At 35.3% G+C, this 23,782-nt stretch overlaps 1 protein-coding gene across 3 annotated transcripts; it reads left to right on the forward strand.

Annotated features, from left to right (window-relative positions):
* The first annotated feature begins 548 nt into the window (after nt 1-548).
* On the forward strand, nt 549-22,942 carry LOC105803859 (uncharacterized). 3 transcript variants are annotated; one of them, XM_052624018.1, is made up of 37 exons: nt 553-1,084; nt 1,159-1,252; nt 1,937-4,116; nt 4,998-5,112; nt 5,448-5,748; nt 5,830-6,305; nt 6,513-6,774; nt 6,848-7,281; nt 7,434-7,560; nt 7,644-7,768; nt 8,268-8,902; nt 9,021-9,120; nt 9,213-9,329; nt 9,674-9,768; nt 10,051-10,202; nt 11,111-11,166; nt 11,278-11,491; nt 13,781-14,200; nt 14,273-14,550; nt 15,027-15,112; nt 15,208-15,282; nt 15,408-15,666; nt 15,761-16,168; nt 16,278-16,374; nt 18,038-18,354; nt 18,846-18,962; nt 19,071-19,238; nt 19,437-19,565; nt 19,645-19,734; nt 19,878-19,984; nt 20,059-20,207; nt 20,625-20,707; nt 20,796-20,891; nt 21,002-21,124; nt 21,472-21,555; nt 21,831-21,974; nt 22,387-22,942. In XM_052624018.1, the coding sequence occupies exons 1-37, from the start codon at nt 795-797 to the stop codon at nt 22,711-22,713; spliced, it is 9,330 nt and encodes a 3,109-aa protein (XP_052479978.1). In that variant the 5' UTR covers nt 553-794; the 3' UTR covers nt 22,714-22,942. The 3 variants fall into 3 exon arrangements, 2 of the variants coding, with proteins under 2 accessions (XP_052479978.1, XP_012491719.1); XM_012636265.2 differs by having other exon boundaries at nt 5,448-6,305; XR_001136646.2 differs by lacking the exons at nt 19,071-19,238; nt 19,437-19,565; nt 19,645-19,734; ... (6 more) ...; nt 21,831-21,974; nt 22,387-22,942 and having other exon boundaries at nt 549-1,084; nt 5,448-6,305; nt 18,038-18,113; nt 18,260-18,354; nt 18,846-18,897.
* Nucleotides 22,943-23,782: the final 840 nt, after the last annotated feature.

Raw genomic sequence — 23,782 nt, forward strand, 5'->3', positions numbered from 1 at the left:
ATTGTTTTCATCCATGTATATAACATTATAAATGCTTTATTAACGGATTATATACATAATATTATATCATAATATTGTTTATAAATATTCTTTAATTAATTGCTAGAGGTATAATATTACATATGATATAAATTAGTTATGTATAATACTACCATAAATTGATAAATCGAAATAAATATTTTATTTAAAACTATGTAAAATTACAAGTTTTTTAGGAAACAAAGCTTTTAAAACATAATAAAAAGGAAAAATATTTGTGTACTTGAATGCAATTTTTAAACTCTACAAGTAAAAACATAAGGTTAATAAGTGTGTTATAGGGTAATAGTAAAATATTAAAAAATATTTAAAGAAAAAAATACACAAAACAATTTATTAAGGTTACTTTAGAATAAAAATACACTATTAGTATAGCAAATAGTAATTCTAATAAAAAACAAACATATTTCCTACTAAATTAAATTCAACTAAAAAGATTTTCAGATACTCTCAAAATTATATTAAATCTTTTAAAATATAAATTTATACCATAAATCCGTGGGATTTGCTCACCTTCTCGTTAGAAAACGTCAAAACACAAGAAAAGGATAACGCCTAAAATTTAATTTGCAGATGGAGAAAAATGCTGAGTGCGCATGTTTGTTCACTCCGGTGATATAATCGAACTTTCTTGCTCTCTCCTCTCATCGTAAAATGAATTTTCCGTTTGTTTCTCGCGAAAATCTTCTTATTTGTCCAATAGATGAAACATTGATCAACTTAACCCGCTTCAAGTAACCGAAATCCTCAAGGAAATGTTCTTCAATAACTTCATTAAACGGATACTATCATCTCTGCTTCGTCCATGGCTGGAACAAGATCTCGAGCTAGACCTCCAGTTAGGGTTCATAAATTCCACCGCCGTCGCCAAAAACATACGCCTTGATACGTCTACTCTCAACCGCCTGATTATAGACGGTTCATCGTCTTCGCGGTTCTTTTTCAAAGAATTCGTTATTGAGGAGTTCGTTGTTCGATTCTCAAATTGGTCAGATTCTGCCTTCGTTTTCGAAGCTCGTGGAGTCAAGGTTACCATGTCGCTTGAGTAAGCAACGTCACAACTTTGCACCTTTTGTTTGTTAATTTGAAAAAAAAATTAATTGTCGTGTTTTTTTGAAGGGAAATGGAAGAGGAAGGTACTGCAAAAGTGCGAAATCCGAGTAATGCAGCGTTGGAGAGTTTGAAGAAGGATTTATCCCTGATAGATCCCGAGGTTCCCCCTCCCCCCAGTTTTGGCATTATTTTGTTTAAATTTTTATTGTCTAGTAGGAAATCATCTTTCTAAGTTGCACCTTAGTGACACTAAGAAGCAGTAAAGCTCTGCTGTTTTTGCTATGAATGGCTAAACTCATCAACGGAATTGGTAATACCTAACTGTATGTTCCATCCGGGGGTGTTAACTGTTATAGTTGGGACAAGAGTGGCGGAGTAAGTAGCATTATTCATTCTTTTTTTAGTACTGAGTTTATGTTAAAATTAACTCCTTGAATCGTGATAGAGATGCCTTTAGTTCCAGGATTTTGCTGACTGGTGTTCTAAGGTTACTCTTCTAGGTTACTATATATCATAACATTTTCAGCCATGCATTAACAAGAATAAAGATGTCAACTACTGCATTTAATATTATATAATTACTATAGATAGTATATTAACTAACCTTAATGAGTGCCCTAAGGGCACTTGTTAGCGAAAACCCTTATTTCAATTTTACACTGTGAAACTTGTTGCTCATCGCATAATTACTTTTAAACTAATAGTTTAACATCTCTTTGCTCCATAGTGTTTGAGTTGGATGATAAATTATTAAATCAGTTATCTCGTTGTAGTTAAGGATTCTTTTCTTACTACTTGATGTGTTAATTTCGGCCAAAGTAACTTAGGCTTTCTTCCTTACCAGGGTAGTGCTCTGCATGATATTTTGGAAGCAATCTTGGCTACTACTTGTGGGAGAAATCGGTTTCAGTCTTCTTTTTTGAATCTCATTCTCCAACATTGCCGTCTACAGATACTTGGTATTAATTTGCAAGTGCAATTTCCCACTTTAGACGATTCCTTCGTATACCTGTTGGATTTAGAGAAGCTTAATGCAGAATCTCTACATTTTGTTCATGGATGCCTTTGCAAGGGTCTTGTTAATGTTCTCTTTCTACCTCTGAAGGAGGGATCTTTGGTTGTAAGTGGTAGTTCCTTTAAGATAGGATATAAGAAAAGCAATCAAATTAACCATGTTTGTTCCTCCAGTGCACTGGTTACTTGCATCAAGTTAAATGATCTTGAACTTGTTGAGTTCAATCTTCGTGCTTCAGAATTAAGTTTCTCATTTTCTCCGGTTGATTTTCCTGTTTTCATGGAACTTAGTAAAGTGCCTTCAAAAGAATTCAAGCGGGTAAGGAATGGCCGGTATCTATGGAGAATAGCAGCAATTAAAATAGGCCATGTAATTTCATCTCCCAAATTATCATGGTACAAGCTAGTTAGCCTTACTAGTTTGTGGATGCATTATGTGAATCACTATGAGTATTTATTGTCACTGATTCAATATTCCCCTAATCACTTATTGGAAAGACCTGATATTAAGATGCTAAGAGACAAGGTAAATTTGAAATCTGCTAAGCACTATTGGGAGGTGATTTTTGACATTGAGAAAGAGCTGCCTGCAGAAGCTATTGCACAGGCTCGGAAAATAGCTCGATATAAGGCTTTGTCAAGTGGTGAACAGCCTGAAAATTACTCAGAACCCTCTGTTAGCGCTCATTTCAAAACCTTTGTTCAGAAAGTTATGCAAAAAATCCATCCATTAGAGCACCTTCTCTTTTGGAGGAGATCTGCAAAGCAAGATGAAATGTTTGCCAGACACTTGGGAAATGTTTCTGAGAATTCTTATTCATGCTTCCGCTTCATTTTAAGTCTTGGGAAAATTTACATTACCCTTTCTTCAATGAGTGCAGTCGAGCCTGTTAATGAAAAAGTGAAATCACGTATTGGGATCTCATATTCAGATGGTTTTTTATTCCGTCTCTCTATTAAAGTGTTTTTACTCATGTACACAAAAGACATCTTTAAACAGACATTATCTTTTTCCTGTGGAAAAGTAAAAGTGAAGTATTTCATCAGTTCTGTTGGAGAAGAAAATGAGAGAGTTAAGAATTTGAAAGTTATTCTGCATGGTGAGCCTGCAAAAATCTTTCTCTTCTCAGAAAGCAATAAATCCAGTACCATAAATCATGCTGAAGGTGGGTGTGATCCATGTCTAGAAAATTTTATAGGAAAAATGTGCTTGGATTGGATAAGAGATTGCGAGCAGTTTGAAGAAAGTGAAATCAAGTGTCCTCAAAGTCCACAGCTTCTTTTTGAGATGAAAAGCTTTTTGAGACATCCAGATTTGAAAAAGCTAGGTTCTGGGCTTTGGAAATGCAATCTGACAGTGGGAAAGTTCAACATAGCATTGCAATATCCATCAGTGATATCAGTTGTCATGCTTCTTAGGCAGATACAACATGCTCTACACTGGACTCAAGGAAATGAGAGTGCCAGGGATCTTCCATATTCTCCTCAAAATACTACTGTGCACCAGCCAGAGGATAGTTGGGAAAATAAATATGAGTGCTATTCTAGTAAAATAAAGAAGTTCTTTACGATAATGCTTCCTGGGAAATGCATTCAAATAGGAGTGCTTATAGCTGGTCCTTGCATCCAACTCTCATCGAGGAAGACCGGAACAAGGAATGCAAATGAAGGTGTGAACAACCATGTAGTTAATGAGGATGATTTTCACCTTGGATTTGATATCCATGATATTGAAGTTGTTGTTTGGCCAAGTTCAAAGTCTGGTTTGGCACCTATACATGCCTTCACAGAACAGGATGATGAATATCCTGAGTGCCTCAGGTTGCAGGAGCCTAAGATACTTGATATGCCGAAACTGGAAAATAATAAGTATACATCTAAGGATGCAAATTCACTTCATTTCTGTCTGAAGCTCAATGGTTTGCTGGCTTACTTGGAGGACACTGTAGACAGACACAAAAACCAAATATTTGTATTGGATCCCATAACATTTCGATTTTCATCCTTCAGGTAGGGATTTTAGCCTTGCATTATCTTATATAAGTATTGAAAATTTATGGCTGCTTCCTTAAATTTACCAATGTCTTTTCATATCGAATTCAACTTGAAGGCCTGTTTGTTTGGTTGCTGGTTACTCAACCTAAGCAAACTTCAATATTTGGTTGGTGGAAAATACTTGATTTCGTTTGTTGATTGTAATTATGATTTGGTTTTAATTGATCATGCAATTACATTTGTTAATTGTTTGATGTTAATAAAGTATTATGTACATTTTGAAGTTACTTTCACTTAAAATATTATGCACGGAGTGAATTTTCAGCTGACTCTCCAACCTTTATAATTATTCATATTTTGCTGGTCTCATGAACTTTTTTTTATGAATATCATAGGGTACTGTTGGCCTATTCAACTTTTAAAGCAAATGATTCAATGATGTTTATTCTATTGATTTTATTTCCCATAAAAAAATTAATTACTGGAATAACATTGTATATGCTGAGGTGAATCTAGGTATGAACACTATTGATTTTTTTGTTCATTTCCTTTAATTGTGAATTTTGTGCTAAAATTTTTATTTGTGAGAAGTTAGCATAATATGCTTCCTTTAAAAATATATGGATTGTGTCGAGCAATACACATCTCTTGAAAGCCTTATGATTCTTAACTGACATGGCATCTCCTTGGCCAATAATTTGTTTCTGCCCATCTTTCTGTCACACCCTCACTATCCCTAAAATATTTGTGAATCATTTATCTTGATTCCCTTCTCTTATCCCTCTCTTACACCATCAATTCAGTTATTTTTATGCTATGCAATTTTCAATTGTATTATCAATCACGGTCCTTAGTATAAAACTTTTTGATGACCAAGTATCATGTATCTGTCTCAGGCAGTGTGCTCATTCGTTTAGCACAAGCTCTATTGCTTTTTCAACTGCTTTTTATGGGCTGGCGATGGGATTTGCGCTGTTATTATTTATGGATGAGTTGTGTGTTTGCTTTCAGGTGATTCTTTTCAACCTTTGTTGTCTGATTGGCTTTTACCCTCCTATTATTTTTAGACATGCATTAATTTCTTATGTGATTGTGATAGTTTTGCTGTTTTTAATGGAAAATACAAGATAATAATTACTACTGCAATTGTAATTATTGGAGCATTAGTTATCTTAAGTCTTAACAACTCGTTAGATGCACTTGAAGTAGTTTTTAGTTGCATCTGTCTATTATCCTTGTTTCTTTTCCTTAATATTCAAGTTAAATACTTTAGTACTCCTTTTGTTTCGTTTACATGCTTTCTTAACTTATACAAATTAATGACAGTTAAATGTTCCCTTTTCCAGGCTCTAACTGGTTTGTCGTCTGATTTATCACATATTTGTAACAACTTTGGTTCCCCTGCTAATGAATCCTTCCAAATGTTGAGACACTATAGAGTTTCTGGGGCTACCAAGGATGAAGAGCTTTCAATAGCGACACCTTTGATGTGTAATAACACGTTTTTAATTAATGGCATCATTAAACTCAAGTCAATGGATATCTTTCTCTGTGGTTCTAGGATCAGGAATAAAGCAAGGGGTTCTAAGATGGTTTTTGGTGCTGCTAGTAGGACAAATTCAGCTGCGGATAACTTATCTGATTGTGGTATTTGGATTTCACTCCCTCAAATGTGTTTTGACATATTATATGAAGAAATGAAATTGGAATTACTCATTGATTTATCAGGAATTCAATCTGTGATCGTCAGATACCAGGAGTACATAAAAAAAAGGTTTAATCGCTCTGCATTTAGAGCGTTCCTTCTTTGTTCACACAATTGCTTATATGAGGTATTTCTATCTCATTGCATATTTACTTTATTATTGAGTATGCCTCAGAATTCCACTTCAGCTAGTGTGAATGAGATGCTAGATATTTCTACTTCTGAGGTTAGTACATCAAATATGGCGGAAGATACATCTTTTAGCAGTGAACTGCAGCCAAGTGTACAGTCTCCTGATTTTCTTAAAAAGTTGGGATTTACTTCAAATATCTCAGTGCCAGCCTCAAGCCATTGGATATTCATGAAAATGGAAGTGGCTGAAGTTTTTGTGACAAGGTGTTCAGTGAAAAATATTCTGATTGGTGCACAAAAAGTAAATAAGCTTCGGTCATCTCTTCATGTTGGGGCAAAATCCCAGGCAATTACATGGGGGATCCAGGTGCAAATTTTATAGAAAATTAATGTTTCTTTTATGTTTTCACTTGCTCATGCAATATATTTGGAACCGTCTTTTGCTCTATGATTTTGGAATAGTTAAATATGGGGGATAGTGCATGATTTGGACACCCTACATTTGACATAATTTATGCCTTTGAAAATTTTATTTGGTTCAATCATGTTATGACGAATAACACATGATGGGCAGGACGGTTTTCTTTGCCTTGAAACAGAAGCTTTGGCAATGTTTATCCAGTGCTCTGCTTCCTACCTACATCACATTAAAAATGCATTGTCTATTGTGAAATCAACTGTGAGGAGCAAGCCACGACCTGCACATGATCATTTTGTTGGTGGACATGCCCAAGAGATGCTACTTACATCTCAGCAAGTCAAATGGGAACTGCCTGAAGCTTTTAATTTTGATGTCTCTCAGTTTTCTCTTGCTCTTGTTGTTGAAAGTGAATCATGTAAGTAAATCCCTTCTTTAGTTGGATGTTTTGACCATCAATATTTCTTTCAATAGTTAGTCTGCTTATGCAGGTCATATTCGGGAATTTGTATTGGAGCTTGATCTTATTCTGAACCTTGATTTGGATAATATGCAACAGAAGTTTATGCTTAAGCTTTCTCGGTTATCAGTCTTTTCTCAAGACATTCGACAAAGTGGAGAAGATGAAATCCAAGTTTTTAATTTCTCTTCTGCCCAGTCAAATTTACCTTCTCAGCGTTTATCTGGAGAATCTGCTGTAGCATTTCAGCGTGATGGCAGTTTTCGGGTTGATGACAGTTACCCTAGAGCTTCTGTTTCTGAGGGGGCATTTTGCTTGCGTCATCAAGGATATATCTTGAAACATTTAACTGCTTCTTTATCAGTTGAGAAGGGCAAAGTTATTCCTTTGGACCCAGAACAGGTTTGGGTTGGCAGTGGTTCTGTTTCAGGTTTTGATATGAAAATTTCGTTGTCTGAACTAGAGGTAAGAAATTCTTAGCTTTTCCTCTTTCTACCATAAACTTTCATGCACCTGATGTCTTTGTCAGATGCCATCAGTATAGCCTACTCCTATCTTGTTTCTGACTGAAACTGCTAAGATTCATGTTGCTGGATCTAACCTCCTTTGCAAATCAGATGATTCTGTCCATGGTCTCATCCTTCTCTGGGTTATCTCTCAAAGGCTCAAGTGGTCAATCTGTGCAAAGGAACTGGTCTTATAACACACCAGATGACAATGATTTTGAGGCGAGGATCCCTAATGGTATTTTATTTTCTAACTGTCTTATGTCTGTTGCTTGCAAATTTTGTTTATCTTGTACTAATTATTACTCATTATATGCCCAGGGGCCATTGTTGCTATTCAAGATGTACATCAGCATCTTTACTTCACAGTTGAAGGTGGAGAAAATAAGTATGCTGTAGGAGGTTCTGTTCACTATTCTTTTGTTGGAGAAAGGGCTCTTTTCAGGGTATATTACTACATTTTCCGTAAACTAGCTGTGTTCACGCCAGCTTCTTAAAATAACATTTTGTTTGCTTGTATTTTATATGAAAAGACATATCTTTATGCACGCTGATGCATAATTAAGGTTTCTGTGCAACTAAATGTTTAGCTTTAAAAGGTTAAGATCTCAATTTTTCTTATTTTCTTAGATTATAATGCTTTTATGCCAGAGTTCTGCCATTTCAATTTTTTAATTACTAAATATTTGTGTCTTCTCCCTTATTTGTTATCCCTGTTATTATCAGTTATTTTGTTGAAATATTTAAATAGTTATTATCAGCTATTTCTTATTTGGTTACTGTTATTAGCACATGTTGAGAAGGATGATCCCTTATGATTAATTAAGGCAATAGCATAACATTCATGGACCATTCCCCCCTTGGGTAGATTTATTAATTGTTAATGTCAAGTCTTTCTAAAGCATTTATGATTGATCATATATGCAAATGCGACAATATGTACAGGTCAAGTACCACAAACAAAGGAAATGGAACTCGTCAGTTTTGTGGTTCTCCTTGATATCACTGCATGCTAAGGACAACTCAGGAGAGCCATTGCGATTAAATTCTAAACCAGGGTCAGGTTTTGTTGAGCTCTCCAGCACCTCTGATAATGCTTGGTCACTTTGGAGAGTTCTTTTTTATCAACCAACTTATGATGGTGACATTGACTGGGAGCCTTACAATTGTGTGCTTAGAAACAGTTTTTACCTGGTGAACAAGAAGAATGACTGTGCTGTTGCTTTCAATGATAGGGTTCCAGTGTTTGTCAAAAAGCCTGGAAATCCACTCAAGTTCAAAGTGTTAAGTGATATGTCGGTTGCACAAGATGTTGCTGAAACTGAGATAAATCTTGGAGCACATGAAGATGGAAAGAGAAGCTACGGGCAGAGAGGAAATCTGCCTTGCATTGGTATTAGTATTGACAAAGTTTCTTTAACCATCTTCCATGAACTGTCAGATGCAAATGACAGGTTTCCTCTCCTTCATGCTTGCATCTTTGATACTCAAATAACTTTACAAATTCTTTCCACTAAAACCAGAGTTATAAGCACCTCAAAGGCTTTGCTTCAACATTTTGATGCTCATGCAAACTTCTGGTGAGTGTTTTTCTCATAACTTAAAGGGAATAGTTAATTTTTATAGCATTTTTCTTTCTCTGAAATTAATCTTCGATTTAAATGTGTTCAGTCATTTCCTACCTTCTGTTCGTTGCAGGAGAGATTTTCTTCACCCTGTTGAAATATGTACTTTCTATCGTTCTAGTCCCCAAAATCAACATGGTGTGCCTGTCCATGTCTATTGTAGAACCAAAGAGGTCTGGAGTTTTATATTCTATATAATATTTCTTTGATTATTCCTCTTACTTTTAATGACATGCCCAACAACAATGCTCTGGCTTTTTGGCAGTTGGAGATATCTCTAACTGAGCTTTCCTTGGACATTCTTCTTTTTGTGGTCGGAAAATTAAATTTGGCCGGTCCTTTTTCCCTGAGAAGCTCGATGATTCTGGCCAACTGCTGCAAGGTCAGGTTGCCATTCTTGTATAGTTCTCTCTCTTCTTTAAGCAGCTTAACTGGTAGAAAATCATGTGGGGATTGATACGTCTTCTCTCAATTCAATCTTGTATCTGATGGAAGAGTATATCAAGCTATATCAAAAACTGATACTGGATGGAATTTCTGCGATCACCATTCCTTGCATTACTAGGTTCATAATATCAAATAGTTTTCATTAATTAAATTCAAGCAAAGACTGGTTGGGGTAAATGGTTACATCAACCCACCAATTCATTCTCCCTCCTGCCATCCATCCAAGATTGTTCTACCACTGAATCTTTTTCTTAATTATAATCATTTCTATTATGGCAGGTAGAAAACCAGACAGGTTTGAACCTTCTTTGTCGCTTCTCTGGTAAGCAAAGTGTGACGGTGGGCAGGAAACAGTCTTCTTCCATTTTTCTAAGGTATCCTTGTACTGCACCGGCTATACTTCTTTTTGCTTACAGGTCTTTTTGCTGAAAGTTAGATTCCTGCTTTGTTTTAAATTGGTAGTTCTTTTCTTGCATGACTTCATTTTTTGTTGGTACTATTAACCTTTGTTATGAGTTTTTCCATACAGAGCTTATATATTTATTTGTAATGCACGTGTGCCTTTTCATTTAATTTATGCATATTTTATTCTTTTGGGTGTTTGAGGTTAGTGTTCTTTATTCATTAGTTGATCTTGCTCTATGCATGTTTGTCAGGCTCTCAGCTTTTGAAAGTCAACCTCCAGAAACAGAATCGGTTGTTTCAATCCAGCTTTCTGTTCCTGGTTCATTTACAACTTCACCAGTTCATCTTTCTCTTCTAGGAGCTCAAGTACTTTCTTGGAGAACACGCATATTGTCACTTCAAGGTATGTGAATCTGCTACCTTCACCATGCAACTTCTTTGAAGAGTTTTACAGAGGTGGTTTCTTTTGCTCTGTGATGAGCCAGAAGACTCTAGAAGTAGCATCTTAGTATCCACTAAATAGAATGGAACATGCTATCTTTAACCTAAATTTGCTCCGGATATGGATCCATCTAACTATTGACCCAATGGTAACATTGTTTGAGGTGATCAGTTAAATCTCAAAGTTTTTCTAGGAGAAGAAATAGGAAAAAGAAGAAAGGAATTCATAATCTCTGATTCTCTGGTTGTGTCTTACATTTCTGAATAAGACTGTCTGGGGTATAACAGCTAAATTCATGTGCGCTGATTTATGCAATGGATACTTATGCAGTGTGTATTACCAATATAGTTTTCTATTCAACTATGCATATCAATGTAATTTTCATCTAACTTTGAATTATTTACAGCATATAATATGGTATATATGAGAGAAAAAAGTTCTGGCTTTTTGTTTTGGAAAAAGAAAGTTTGGGAGGCAGATTTTGTTTTCCTTCTTGGTTTCTTTTTTTCTTTTTTTTTTTTTGGGGGGGGGGTTAAAAACGTGAAATTAAAAGGAGCTTCTTGGTTTCTATGAGGTTGTAACTTGCAAATAGTCAAAAATTGAAGCAAAATTCAATTAAGCAGATGCATCTCTAAGATGGAGACTGAGTCAAGTTTTACAAGGCTGGTATGTGGAAATTGTTTGTGGTAGGTTGAAGTGTTTTTTTTGAGGTTTGAATTAGCTGTCTTTCATTTCTAAATTTTAGCTGGTTCTTTGAGAATGTCCTGCTTGCTAGCAAAGATGGTTCAAGAATTAAATTCATTTGCCTTCTATATAGATCTTATCTGGACTTTTATCTTTGTTTCTTGTCTACTACCATCTTTGAACAGATTCAAAATCTTACCCTGGTCCATTCATTGTGGTTGACATTTCAAGGAAACAAGAGGTATTGCTAAGATTAGTGTTCTCCTTGTTACATATACGCAAACATATATATATCTGCTTGCATTATAATGTTCTTTGCTTGATCTTTCTTGACATTGATTATTGTTTGTAGGATGGTTTGTCGATAGTAGTTTCTCCATTAATCAGAATACAGAATGAAACTAAATTGTCTATTGAGCTACGGATTAGACGACCTGAAAGAATGGAGGATGAGTTTGCATCTATGTCCTTAAAGGCTGGTGATACATTTGATGATTCCATGGCTTCATTTGATGCTATACATTTTTCTGGAGGATTTAGGAAAGCATTGATGTCGTTAAATGTTGGTATGTGTTGCTAATGTTGCTGTTTAAAATTTACCTTTTTACTATCCTTTATTTTTCCTTTGCTTGGTGTGATTGAACATCCTCATCTTTTCTATCGTATCCTTGTTAGGCTCTTACAATATGTATTATGAGCTTGGAGGGGTTGGGCTTTGGTTGGTCATGTGTCTACAAAAGTTGTTCAAGAACAGAAGTCCTTTTTCTTGCACATGCATTTGGGGTTATGTGTCATCAGTTTGGTTGAAGCTTTGAATGAATTAAACATAATTATTTGGACATAGTTTTAAACTAGTAAATGTCTAATCTGCGTTGCATTCTAATGCCATGCTGCCCCTTCCCGGGCCTTAAGTTAATTTATTCTCTCCATTTGACTAGCCCTTCAGTTTTAACTATTCTGACAGATAAGGGATTTCTTTTGGGATATCACCTTGTTGTCTAGGTGTTCTTAGGTGCACCTAGACCTTGCGCCTTAGCTCAAGAACAAAAGCGTGTCAAATCCTTTTGGGTTAGGCACATTTGATTTGGTGCACACTTGCTGGGCCTAGGCATGCTTTTCTGTAAGGTGATAGGCACTAAAAGAACCTGCTTGATTGATGTTCTCTTTGTTTCTGTTGAGAAAGAGAAACTTTTGGAGAAAAAGAGTTCATTGAGAAAGAAAATAAAAGGAAACTTTTGAGAGAAAAATTATTTATTCTTTTCCATGCCTTGAATTCCACACTCCCCTTAAACTGGGCTAGAATATCTATCATGTCTAGTTTCAACTTCAAGTTCTTGAAAATGTTTTGAGGTAATGCCTTTGTAAGAATGTGCAGTCTGCTGACATGTGTATGTGTAGACTAGCCTAAGAAGTCCTTCCTCTGTCTTCTCCTTGATGAAGTGGCAATCAATCTCCATGTATTTAGTTTGATCATGGTGAATGGGACTTTTCGCAGCTTATAAACTGCTTTGTTATCACAAAAAAGTTTCATGGAATTTCTTGGAGAGATCTTTAATTCTTTCAACACCCTTTCTAACTAGATTCCTTCACAAATGCAATGTGACATTGCTCTAATTTCATCTTCTGCACCACTTCTGGCTACAATAGACTGCTTCTTTCTTTGCCATGTAGTCAGTTTCCCTTGTAAATTAGATAAATTAGACCACTTTTAATAGAGTATTTTCATAATTATATATCTTAAGCTTATTATAAATGCACATGCACATCCACATGCACATACACATACACATACACATACACATACACATACACATACACATACACATACACATACACATAGACACATAAAAAGATGTAGTTGTCTGTATTCTATATATTTTGAACTATATGTCAGGATAGCTAGCCTTCAGGTCAAATTCAAATCTGTGACTTACTGAATTTCCCTTATCAATTGGGGAAAAAAAGGGGGGGGGGGGTGCTCAACCAGAATAAACTTATGACTGTAAAACTAATTGGAGTTGTCTGTGGCATTGCTCTAATTTCATCTTCTGCACCTCTTCTGGCTACAATAGTCTGCTTTCTTTTCCATGTAGTCAGCTTCCCTCGTAAATTAGATAAATTAGATCACCTTTTAGAGAGTATTTTCTTAATTATATATCTCAAGCTTGTTATAAACCCACATGCACATACACATAGACACATAAAAAGATGTAGTTGTCTGTATTCTAGATATTTTGATTTATATGTCAGGGTAGCTAGCCTTCAGATCAAATTCAAAACTGTGACTTACTGAATTTGCCTTATCAATTGGGGAAAAAAGGTGCTCGGCCAGAACAAACTTATGATTGCAAAACACTAACTGGAGTTGTCTGTATTCTAGATTTCTTGTTTTCCTCTGATTAAGTTGATTTTTATGTAGATGACAATGTCATTAGCGAAGATCTTTTGTTTTCCTCTGAAATTGCCTTATTAATTGGGGGAAGAAGGGGAAGGGAGGGAGGGAGGGTGCTCAACCAGAAAAAAACTTATGACTGTAGAACTCTAAATGGACTTGTCTGTATTCTATAGTTTCTGTTTCCTCCTGATTATGTTAACTTTTATGTAGATGACGTCATTAGCGGAGAGTTTTTAATTTTTTCTCTACCTACTGCCATTGTTTATTTGCTAAGTATAGTGAAGATGATATTTTGAGTGCTTTGGGACAAAGGAGGGAAGAAAGAGAAAAAAGGGTTTTTTTTTTTTTTCTTTTTTGGCTGGGGGGTGAGGAGTGAAGGAATACTCTGCTATTTTCCATGTGATTCTCTGAAATCATTTCAAAATCTTATGAGCTTTATGTGGTTGGTGATAACATGCAGGTAACTTCTTATTTTCTTTTAGACCTGAAATGTCACATGACTTGATACAATCCGATACTTCACTTTCAGTCGAGTGGTCAGATGAGATTAAAGGTGGAAAGGCAATTCGCCTTTCTGGAATTTTTGATAAATTAAGCTATGAAGTACGAAAGGCTTTATCTGTTGGATCAGTGAAATGTTCCTTTAGCACGGCCTCCTGTACAGTCAAATCTGCAGCTGGACATGTTTCTAACATGCACTTTTTAATTCAAAGCATTGGAAGAGAAGTTCCTATCATGAAACCTGATAAGTCCAAGGATGGGCTTGAAAATAGAAATGCACCAATTTCACTACAAGAGCAGAAAGAAATTTGTATTCTCCCCACTGTGCGAGTTTCCAATCTTCTGCACTCAGAAATACACGTGCTTTTGACTGAGACAAGTATGACCTGCGAGTTTTTTGAACAATAAAGTATTTGTTATTTTTACTCTTTTAACTTTCATCTTGTTGCAGATTCGTGTACCCCTACTGGCCATGACAACATTGGGAAGGAGGCAACTCTACCTTGCAGATCAACTGTTGATTTTTATGCTAATCCTGCTATAATGTACTTTTTGGTTTCATTAACTGCTTTTAGTTCAACATCTAAACCAGTAAATAGTGGAGAATGGGTCAAGAAGTTACTGAAGCATAAGACTGGTGTTCGTTGCTTGGACATTGACCTGGATTTCTGTGGTGGAAAATACTTTGCATCCTTAAGATTATCCCGTGGATACAAAGGCATATTAGAGGTTGTTTGCAAATGTGATATATTCTAAATTTTTCTTGATGATATATTTTCTGAGGTGCACACGTATCATGAGTTTTCATTTTTTCTTTTTTTAATCATGTTTAGTTTTGTTTGCTGTAGAAGTTCTATTAAGTGTTATCCCACATCTGCTAGATATTAGGTTTCCTATGGTCTTATATTTAAGCTGGGTCCCTCCACTTATTATCAATTGGTTTTAGGTTGGATGCTTAACATCTATGAGAACCAAGGTTTTGTTATGTTGTTTTTCCAACCTGACCCCTGGTAAGGTTGTCCACATGTAGGCCCTGTGAGCTACACGTGAGGGGAGTGTTAAGTGGTGTAATTTCACATCTGTTAAATATTAGGTTCCCTGTGGTTTTAAAGTTGGGCCCCTCCTCTTATTACCGATTGATTTTTGGATGGATGCTTAACTAGTTCCAGAGCATGTGTATTAGCTGAATTATTTGTCTGTTACAGGCTACTGTTTATACACCATATATCCTGAAGAATGAAACCGATTTCTCTATGTTCTTCTTTGCTTCTGGTCAGAAGCCTCCGTTTAGGTAGTTTCTATCTCTGAAAATTGTTAGCAAATTCTTAAAGTGCTGGGTTATGCTTTCTTATATACTTCATGGCCATAATTCATGAACATCTGCAGAAATGAAATGGAGGGCATTCGTCCTGAATTAGGTTTATTTTTACCCCCAAAGTCAACAGGGTCATGGTTTTTGCGGTAAGCAAAATTTTTTGGAACTGTTATATAGCATTTAAAGTTCATTATCTACCTTTATGATCAGAGCATATTTGATATTATCGATTCTTCATTGGTTATAACTTTTTTTGCACTCCTGTCGCCAGATCCTGTAAGATGCATCTCAGGTTATTCGAAAATCCTGCATCTGAACCACAAATTGATTTGGATACTCTATCAGGCCCTACAGAAGTAAGTCTGGAGATAGCGGAAAGATCTGGAGTGAAATATATTGCAAAGTTTGGGGTATCTATTGCACCTTCCTTGAATAGTGTTGTTCCTTCACAAACAATAACAATTGCTCCAAGGCACGTTGTGCTGAATGAGTCAGAGGAAAATATTACTGTTCGTCAGTGTAATTTGGAGGTTTGTACCCACCGATGTAGGATGCAGTTTTATTTTATGCATTTCAAGTTCTTACTTTCTTTGTTCTTCCCCTTTTTGATGTTTGGATGTGAAGGTTGACACAGCTGGCATGATTTCCATCAACAGTAGACAGAGTGCAGCACTATTGCTGCAGAAAGAAATTGGCAAGAGGGCAGAATACAGTTTATTTGAGAATATCATCAAAAAGCATAGAAATGATTTTGATAGTTCTTTAATATATATTCAGTTTCGGTTGAATGAGTCTCAGTTGGACTGGTCAGGACCATTATGCATCACTTCATTAGGACGTTTTTTCCTAAAATTTAGAAAGCATTCTAGTCAGTTGACAGCAGAGGACAAAAAGATTGCAGAATTTGCAGAAGTTCATGTAGTCGAGGAAGGTTCTACAATTGTAGTGCGCTTCCAAAAACCACCAAGCAGCAAGCTCCCGTATCGGATTGAGAATTATCTGCATGGTGCATCCCTCACTTACTATCAGAAGGTTGTGCTTTGAGTCCATGTTACTTATTCTGTCTAATTAATTAATGCTCAATTGAGGCATTCCATATGTATTAATTTGTTACTGATAATTATTATTGGAAATTTCCCAGAATTCATCAGAGTCAGAGTTTCTTGGATCTGAATGCTTTGTTGATTATACCTGGGATGATGTTACACTTCCTCGTAAACTGGTTGTTATACTAAATGGTAATTACTTGCCTCTCATTATTCCAAACTTGCATGTATTTTTATAGTAATTATGATGTAATCAACATAACCGACATTTGAACTTTGGAGAATGGAACAGTCAAACTCCTTGTGCAACATGTTTGGATCTATCATTTGTGCTGTTTCTTCTTACACGTTTGAGTTTTATAATTTCCTAGAACGTGGAGTATTCACAATGGGTGCACACGTATCTGTTTCTATTAACTTCTGCTCTCTCTTTATCTGAGTGATATGCCAGGCAATATATTTTATTTGCTTTAAGTTTGGTCTTCGGGTTCTCATCAAGATGGTTGCAAAACTGTATGCCACTTGATCTAGCCAGCTAAAAGTTAGAAGGTAGAGCAACTCAAAATCAGTGGAAAAGACCACTTGAACGAAGCATTGAATGTGGCGGTTGCTTTGTTAATCTGATTAGACATTTGAATTTCTGACAATGTATTATATGATTTATAAACCAAACACTTTGATAAAAGTTTCGTTTAATGCATAAGTATATTTCACTGAGATTAGCAGTTTCTTGAAAGTGAGAGAAACTTTATTTCAACAGATGTGTGAATTAATGTTAACTTCCATCTTAAGCTGTTTCGTTGCACCATTCCCACCTTTAACCAAATGAATCCTCTAACTGCACTAGGGCCCTATGGATTTTTTTATGAACTCTCCCCTAAAACTTTAAGTAGGAAGATGCAGGAAACATGACCTGTAACTGATTTTTACTGACATTTCACGACGATTGGCAATCCTCAATTAGTTTTTGGAGATTTCCATGAAGATAGGCCTGTAATGGTTTCCTGGTTTCTGTTAACCATCATCCACTTTTAGTAGGACTGTTAGAGAAAAAGGAGTATGGGTATTATACTTTGCATTTGATATGAATTAATCTTGCTAGTTGCCTTTTCACCATTAGGGCTTTCTTGGCTGCTTTTGGGAAGAGAGATCTAGGGTTTTTTTTATATATATATTAGCATAAAATGCTTTGGTAAATCAGTTTCTACTTTCGTGGAAAACAATTTAACCAGCTGAATGCAAATGCCTTGTTCATATCATTAACATACATTTTAAGGTTGCTTTTACAGCTAGTATTGATAAGTTTCTGTAGGTTTATTCTTTATTGTGTAATTGCTTTGCAATGAATTTGCTGGAATTTGATTTTCATAATAGAACAAGTAAAAGGGATTCATAAAGAACTTGTACGTCCAAGTATATTGATCTTTTCTTGCATTTTATAATTGAGAATTCTATTTTGGATCTCACTCTGTTGTGAGCCTTAAGTTTGTTCTACTAATGAGTTCATTTGACTTCAGTGAGCATAATTTTTGATGTGTCAAACTTAAGATAGTGTTTGAATTATATATTTTCTCATCTGTCTTTAGTTGGAATAGAAGTGTTCATGTACCATAGAAATTTTAGGTGGAGGATTAGACAGGGATGCTGCTAGAAAATATATTCTTCTACGGTTTTCTGTAGAATTCTACTATGCTTTACTGTTACACTAATATACAATTTGATCAATAAGCAGATACTTAGACAAAGCATATTTAGTCGTTCAGGGCTGTTACATGAATATACACATTAGTGGTCCATAGCTTAAATGTTGAGAAAAATGCTTATGAAATTATGGCTATGCTGATTTTCCTTGTAGATATGAATCTGCCGCGAGAAATCAACTTAGACAAAGTGCGGACATGGAAGCCCTTTTATAAACTTACACAAGAAAGGTTAGCGTCTCATATACTTTTTGACAAAAAATCCAAGGGTAAGAGAAGTAGATTTGGTGAGCATCAGGGCATGAATGCAGTAAGGGTGGGATATGAAGTATATGCAGATGGTCCCACACGTGTTTTGCGGATTTGTGAGTTTTCAGATAGTCATAAGCAAGACAAAGCTTTTCACTCATGTGCTAAGATTCGGATGAGAGTTTCCCAGTTTGCTATCCAATTGCTTGAGAAGGCAAAAGAGGTCTCTCCTCCCTCTCTCTTTGTGTGATAATTTCATTCCTTCATAGTCTGAACTCAGAAAACTAGCAAAGGGCAATATCACTCTGGTTTGCAGGTGCCATGTTTATCTGCTTAGATCTAATTGTGCCAAACTAGACAATTCTCTTCCAGGCCTTAATGACTGAATATTCTTCTACTTTGGTCTTAGGTGCTCAATCATGAAGCCTTGTTGACTTGTGAACTAACTACTTAAGGCATAAAAACTTTATTACACTTAAAAGGAACTTTTGGAAACACATATAGAATAGACCTTGGATTGACTAAATTGCTAAAAGATTTCGATTTTGCTAAAGTGAAAATCCCAAAAAGTAAAATTGGACAGCATGAAAAGTAGAAATCAGACTTTGATTATTTGATTGCATTTTATATTTATCATAGGTTTGGTAAAGTGCATCGTGATGATATTGGTCTGTTCAACTTATTGTCTTTGTTTGATTTTATAATATTGTCAAGGATTTAAACCAGAGTGGAACACTTTGTTATACACCATTTGCTGTTGCAAGGCTTCATAACATTAGTCTGGATTCTTTGTTCATGGACCAACAGAAATATAACCAGATTGCTGTACAGGTAAAATATTTCCATGTGTTTGATACCTTAAAATGTGCTAAGAGTTTAAATTGATATACTTTTAGTGTTGTGAGTACTAATAGCTCCTTGATTTAACCATCATTCTAGTCATTGACGGTTGATGTCAAGTGGATGGGAGCTCCTGTTGCATCAATGCTACGTAGACATCGGTTAGATGACAGTGATGCAAATGATAGCATACTCAAAATCATATTTGTCCTACTTTCAGCAGGCGCTGATGTTAAACAAGTTAAATATGCATCTGTTATTCTGCAGGTATAATGAGGCAGTCTGTATCTATCTTTCTGGGATCTATCTATCCTGAACCATTGTAGCATTTGTTCCTTTTGTTTCTGTTTTCTTTTAGAAACTACGGGTGTTGGGAACTGTGAAAAATAGCTTAAATTTGAAGGTACTATTTACTTCCCTGAACAGAGTACAGCAGCTCAAAGTTTGTTGCTTTTTCTTATGCAGCCAATTGATTTGAATATTGATGAGGATACTTTGATGAAAATCGTCTCATTTTGGAGAACATCTCTGAGTGACTCAAGTTCTCCGAGTCAGCAGTTTTATTTTGACAATTTTGAGATCCACCCAATAAAGGTAATATATTTTTGCTTCTATTTCTTCTTGATGACTGTCTTAACTACCACATTAGTTTTAATATATCTTCTACCTACAGATTATTGCAACTTTTGTTCCTGGGGAATCCTATTCTAGTTATAATTCAGCCCAGGAAGCTCTGAGAACATTGCTACATAGTGTTGTAAAGGTGAGAGTTGTGTTCTGTGCTCTCTCTTAATATATGCTTGCATGATTTTAGTTGTTCTTATATAGTGAAACATGCGTTCTTTGGTGTCATCTTGAGTAGGGTCATTTTCCTTTTTCTTATACACTTTTCTTTTGCTTCTATAGGTTCCTCCTATAAAAAAGGTGGCTGTGGAGCTAAATGGTGTCTCGGTTACTCATGCTCTAGTAACAATTCGTGAATTGTTAATAAGATGTGCACAACATTATTCATGGTAAGATCTTCATTTATGTTTTGCTTGTTTTGCAACTATGGTATCCTCACTTTCAGAATGATATAACTAACCAGGTATGCCATGAGGTCCATTTCTATTGCTAAAGGTAGCCAACTACTGCCCCCAGCTTTTGCGTCGATATTTGATGACTTAGCTTCGTCTTCCCTTGATATCTTTTTTGATCCTTCTCAAGGCTTGATGAATCTTCCTGGTTTCAAATGGGGTATGGTTTCTATATGGTTTGTTCACTCAAGTCTTCCTTTCCTGTATGGGTTTACCTTGGAATTAATAGTGGCATCTATGATATTTGTTTTACCTATTCTGCATGCATGATTTGTTTGGGCATATATGAGAGGGTCATCATCACTAGATTTTAGGTGCATATGCTACATTACTGAAACTGGAGTTGGGAGTTCCCTTTTTTTTTTTTTTAAATTTTGCATTATAAGAGTTATGAGAAATATAAAAGATTCATAGTTTAGTTCTGGGGACTATACTTTTCAAGGCACTGATTGTGTGTAGACTGCTTATTCTGTGATTAAGTTCAGGTTCTAGATTCAGATATATTTATTTTATCATAATTGATTATGGCTGTTTGTAAGCTGAGATATTTTATTTCTGCTTTGTTCATTTTGCACAGGTACCTTTAAATTCATCAGTAGATGTATTGATCGTAAAGGTTTCTCGGGAACAAAACGCTACTTTGGTGATCTGGGTAAAACTGTAAGTTCTATAAACCTTCAATAAGGAATGTGATTTTCTTTCTACTTCCTTTGCACTTACCTATGTTATTTCTGTGCCAACTCTGCAGCTAAAAACAGCAGGCTCTAATGTAATTTTTGCTGCTGTTACCGAAATATCTGACTCTGTTTTGAAGGGGGCAGAAGCAAGTGGTTTCAATGGGATGGTACCAGTCAATGTGTCATTTTGCATATATTTGCATAAGTTTTCTAGCTTATTTTCTAAGTATTACTAAGGATAACTGTTGAAAGTGACAGTCGACTGTTTATTCTAAAGGTGAGTGGATTTCACCAAGGAATATTAAAATTGGCTATGGAGCCTTCGGTCCTGGGTACAGCCTTGATGGGGAGTGGGCCAGACAGAAAAATCAAGCTTGATAGGAGCCCTGGGGTTGATGAGGTAACAATCTCAGTTTTTTGTACTCTTAATTCTATATCATACTGTTCGGTTCAAGTCTCCTTTTACAGTAATGAAAGCAGTATTGACTAATAATGCTGAGGATATAGATACCTAGTAACGAGTGTCAGATACAGAACCATGACCAGAGAACCTGAAAAACACACATGAAAACTAGTGTTTTTTTGCATGTGATATTAAGCAGCATCTTTATGTGATTACTTCTGTAGGAATTCAGATTGTTATTGCTTTGCCTCACTGCTCAATGGATGCTGATTTTTTCTGAAGTTATTAATCTATTTGTTTTACTTTTGCTTTAATGGTCACTGATAAGGTTTCAACTTCTGCAGTTGTACATTGAAGGATATCTACAAGCTATGTTAGACTCAATGTACAGGCAAGAATATCTTCGAGTGAGAGTAATTGATGACCAGGTAACTGATTAATTGAGAAAATAGAAATATCAGTACTGCAACAAAATTTATTTATTTATTTGAGATTTAGATAGCAGCGAAAGGGGACATCTAATTTATGTGGGTCTTTCATAATTATATTATCACTTCTAACACAGTGTTCATCTAAGTATACCTTGCTTTTGAGGACAAATTTTGGCTTCCCAACCCACCTTCATTTTCAGAATCTTGCTTTGCCTTACCAACTTGACGGATGAGTTTCATACATGCTCTTATCTGATTTATTCTATATTTAGGTTTTCCTCAAAAATCTACCTCCTAACAGTTCCCTCATAAATGAGATCATGGATAGTGTGAAGGGGTTTCTTATAAGCAAAGCATTATTGAAAGGAGATCCTGCAACAGCTTCCCGCCCTTTTCGCAATGTTCAAGGAGAAAGTGTAAGTTTATCCATCAATTTAATCTGCCACTTTATTAAATTTTTGTGCTTTGGAGGGTTCTTGAACAATCCAAGTTGCCATTTCTGATCCTTTCCACTACGTTTTCTAGTATCCAGTAAGTGCAAGATTGATTTGTATAATGATACCATGTGTGTGTGTGTTTTCCCATTTATATTGGTCTCTGTCTCTCTCTGCTTTGTTTTTTTAAGTGGGTCTTTTTGATTTCTGCATCTCTTTGGAAACTGGAAATATAGTATAGAGATCTCTGAGTGGGAAAGAAAGGATACCGAGAAAGGGGAACATGCATATGTGCATTCTGTAATTGTAAATGGACTGTGCTGAACACTGATGTTTATTGCCACACTAGTTAGAGTCTCACATTCTATTAATGGAGGACAATTTGTTACTCCAGGAATGGAGAATAGGACCGACCATCATAACATTGTGTGAGCACCTGTTTGTGAGTTTTGCAATCCGTAAATTAAGAAGTCAAGCGGATAAATATATCGCAATCATCAAATCGAAGAAAGAAGCAGAGAAAGATGAAGCGAAAGAGATTGTCCCTGCAGACACGGGAGAAGTGCAGAAGGTAAGGTTTATATGGAAATGGGGAATAGCCAAATTTGTGCTTTCAGGTATACTGGCATATATTGATGGAAGATTGTGTCGAAGTATCCCTAACCCTGTAGCTCGCCGAATTGTGAGTGGCTTTCTGTTGAGTTTTCTTGACCAAAGTTAATGATAGATGAACCAACCCCTTAGCTAGGCTGATTGTAAATAGCTGTAGTATTTTTAAAACCATTTATTTATATTCCTATATTGTAATGTTGCCCTAGGAAGATCATGACATCAGTCGACCTATGAAAATATAACTCCTCTAATGTTCCATATCGCAACACACTACGCTCTAGTGCAAATGTATATTAATTAATTTTTTTATTTATTACTTACCTTAGGAAGTTTTTGTCTGTGTTCTTGATTAATTCAATAATGTTATCATTTCTCTAGTTGTTAAAAGATCCGTTTGAATCAGCTTCGAATTCCTCCTGCTCTCAATATTGTGTTATCATTTCTTATGTAACTTTTTTTTATTAATACTTTCATTTAATAGAAAACTAATTATAAATTGGTATATCTATACTATTTTTTTAAGTTGCATCATTAAGTTGATGTCATGAGTCAATTCGATATCAACTTAGTCAATGAAATTATTAAAATATTTTAAATAAATTATATTACTATATAGAGGTGTTCATGCGTTGGGTTCAACCAAAATATTAGGCCCGGTTTAAAAAATAGGCTTAAAATTTCCCGAAGTTTGGCCCAGATAAAGATGTTAAAACTCAAAAGTGACCTAACCCACCCATATTAAACTTTTTTATATAATTTATAAATATATATAATACATCAAAAATATTAAAAACATTCAAATAATTTTTTCTCAACAAATTAAAAATAAATTTTAAAAAATATGTATATTTAAATAACACTACGATAGATAGATGCAACTTAACAAGCAAATGTTTTTAAAATAATAACAAATTTAATAATAAAATAAGTGTTACACAATATTCCAGCAATTATAACAAAATAGTAGCAAAATAAAGAGAAAGTAACAAGAAAATAGCATTAAAATAGAAAAAAAAATAGATTTTTTTTGTCCTTTTGTGAATTTGGGTTGGGTCGGGACTGGGTCAAAAATGTCTTACTCGAGGCCTAAATCGTTTTTTAAACGGGCCTTATTTTTTGCCCAACCTATTTTTCGGGCCTTATTTTTTGCCCAAACTCTTTTACTTTTCGGACGGGCC

The sequence above is a fragment of the Gossypium raimondii genome, chromosome 11 (genome assembly GCF_025698545.1).
Source record: "Gossypium raimondii isolate GPD5lz chromosome 11, ASM2569854v1, whole genome shotgun sequence".
NCBI classification, from domain to species: domain Eukaryota; kingdom Viridiplantae; phylum Streptophyta; class Magnoliopsida; order Malvales; family Malvaceae; genus Gossypium; species Gossypium raimondii.

Bases quoted from the DNA above. Each gene is read 5' to 3' on its own strand.
- LOC105803859 (XM_012636265.2), top strand. From the start codon at position 795: ATGTTCTTCAATAACTTCATTAAACGGATACTATCATCTCTGCTTCGT. The intron at 1,085-1,158 runs GTAAGCAACGTC...GTTTTTTTGAAG, and splicing joins AAGGTTACCATGTCGCTTGA to GGAAATGGAAGAGGAAGGTA. The intron at 21,125-21,471 runs GTAACAATCTCA...CAACTTCTGCAG, and splicing joins GGAGCCCTGGGGTTGATGAG to TTGTACATTGAAGGATATCT.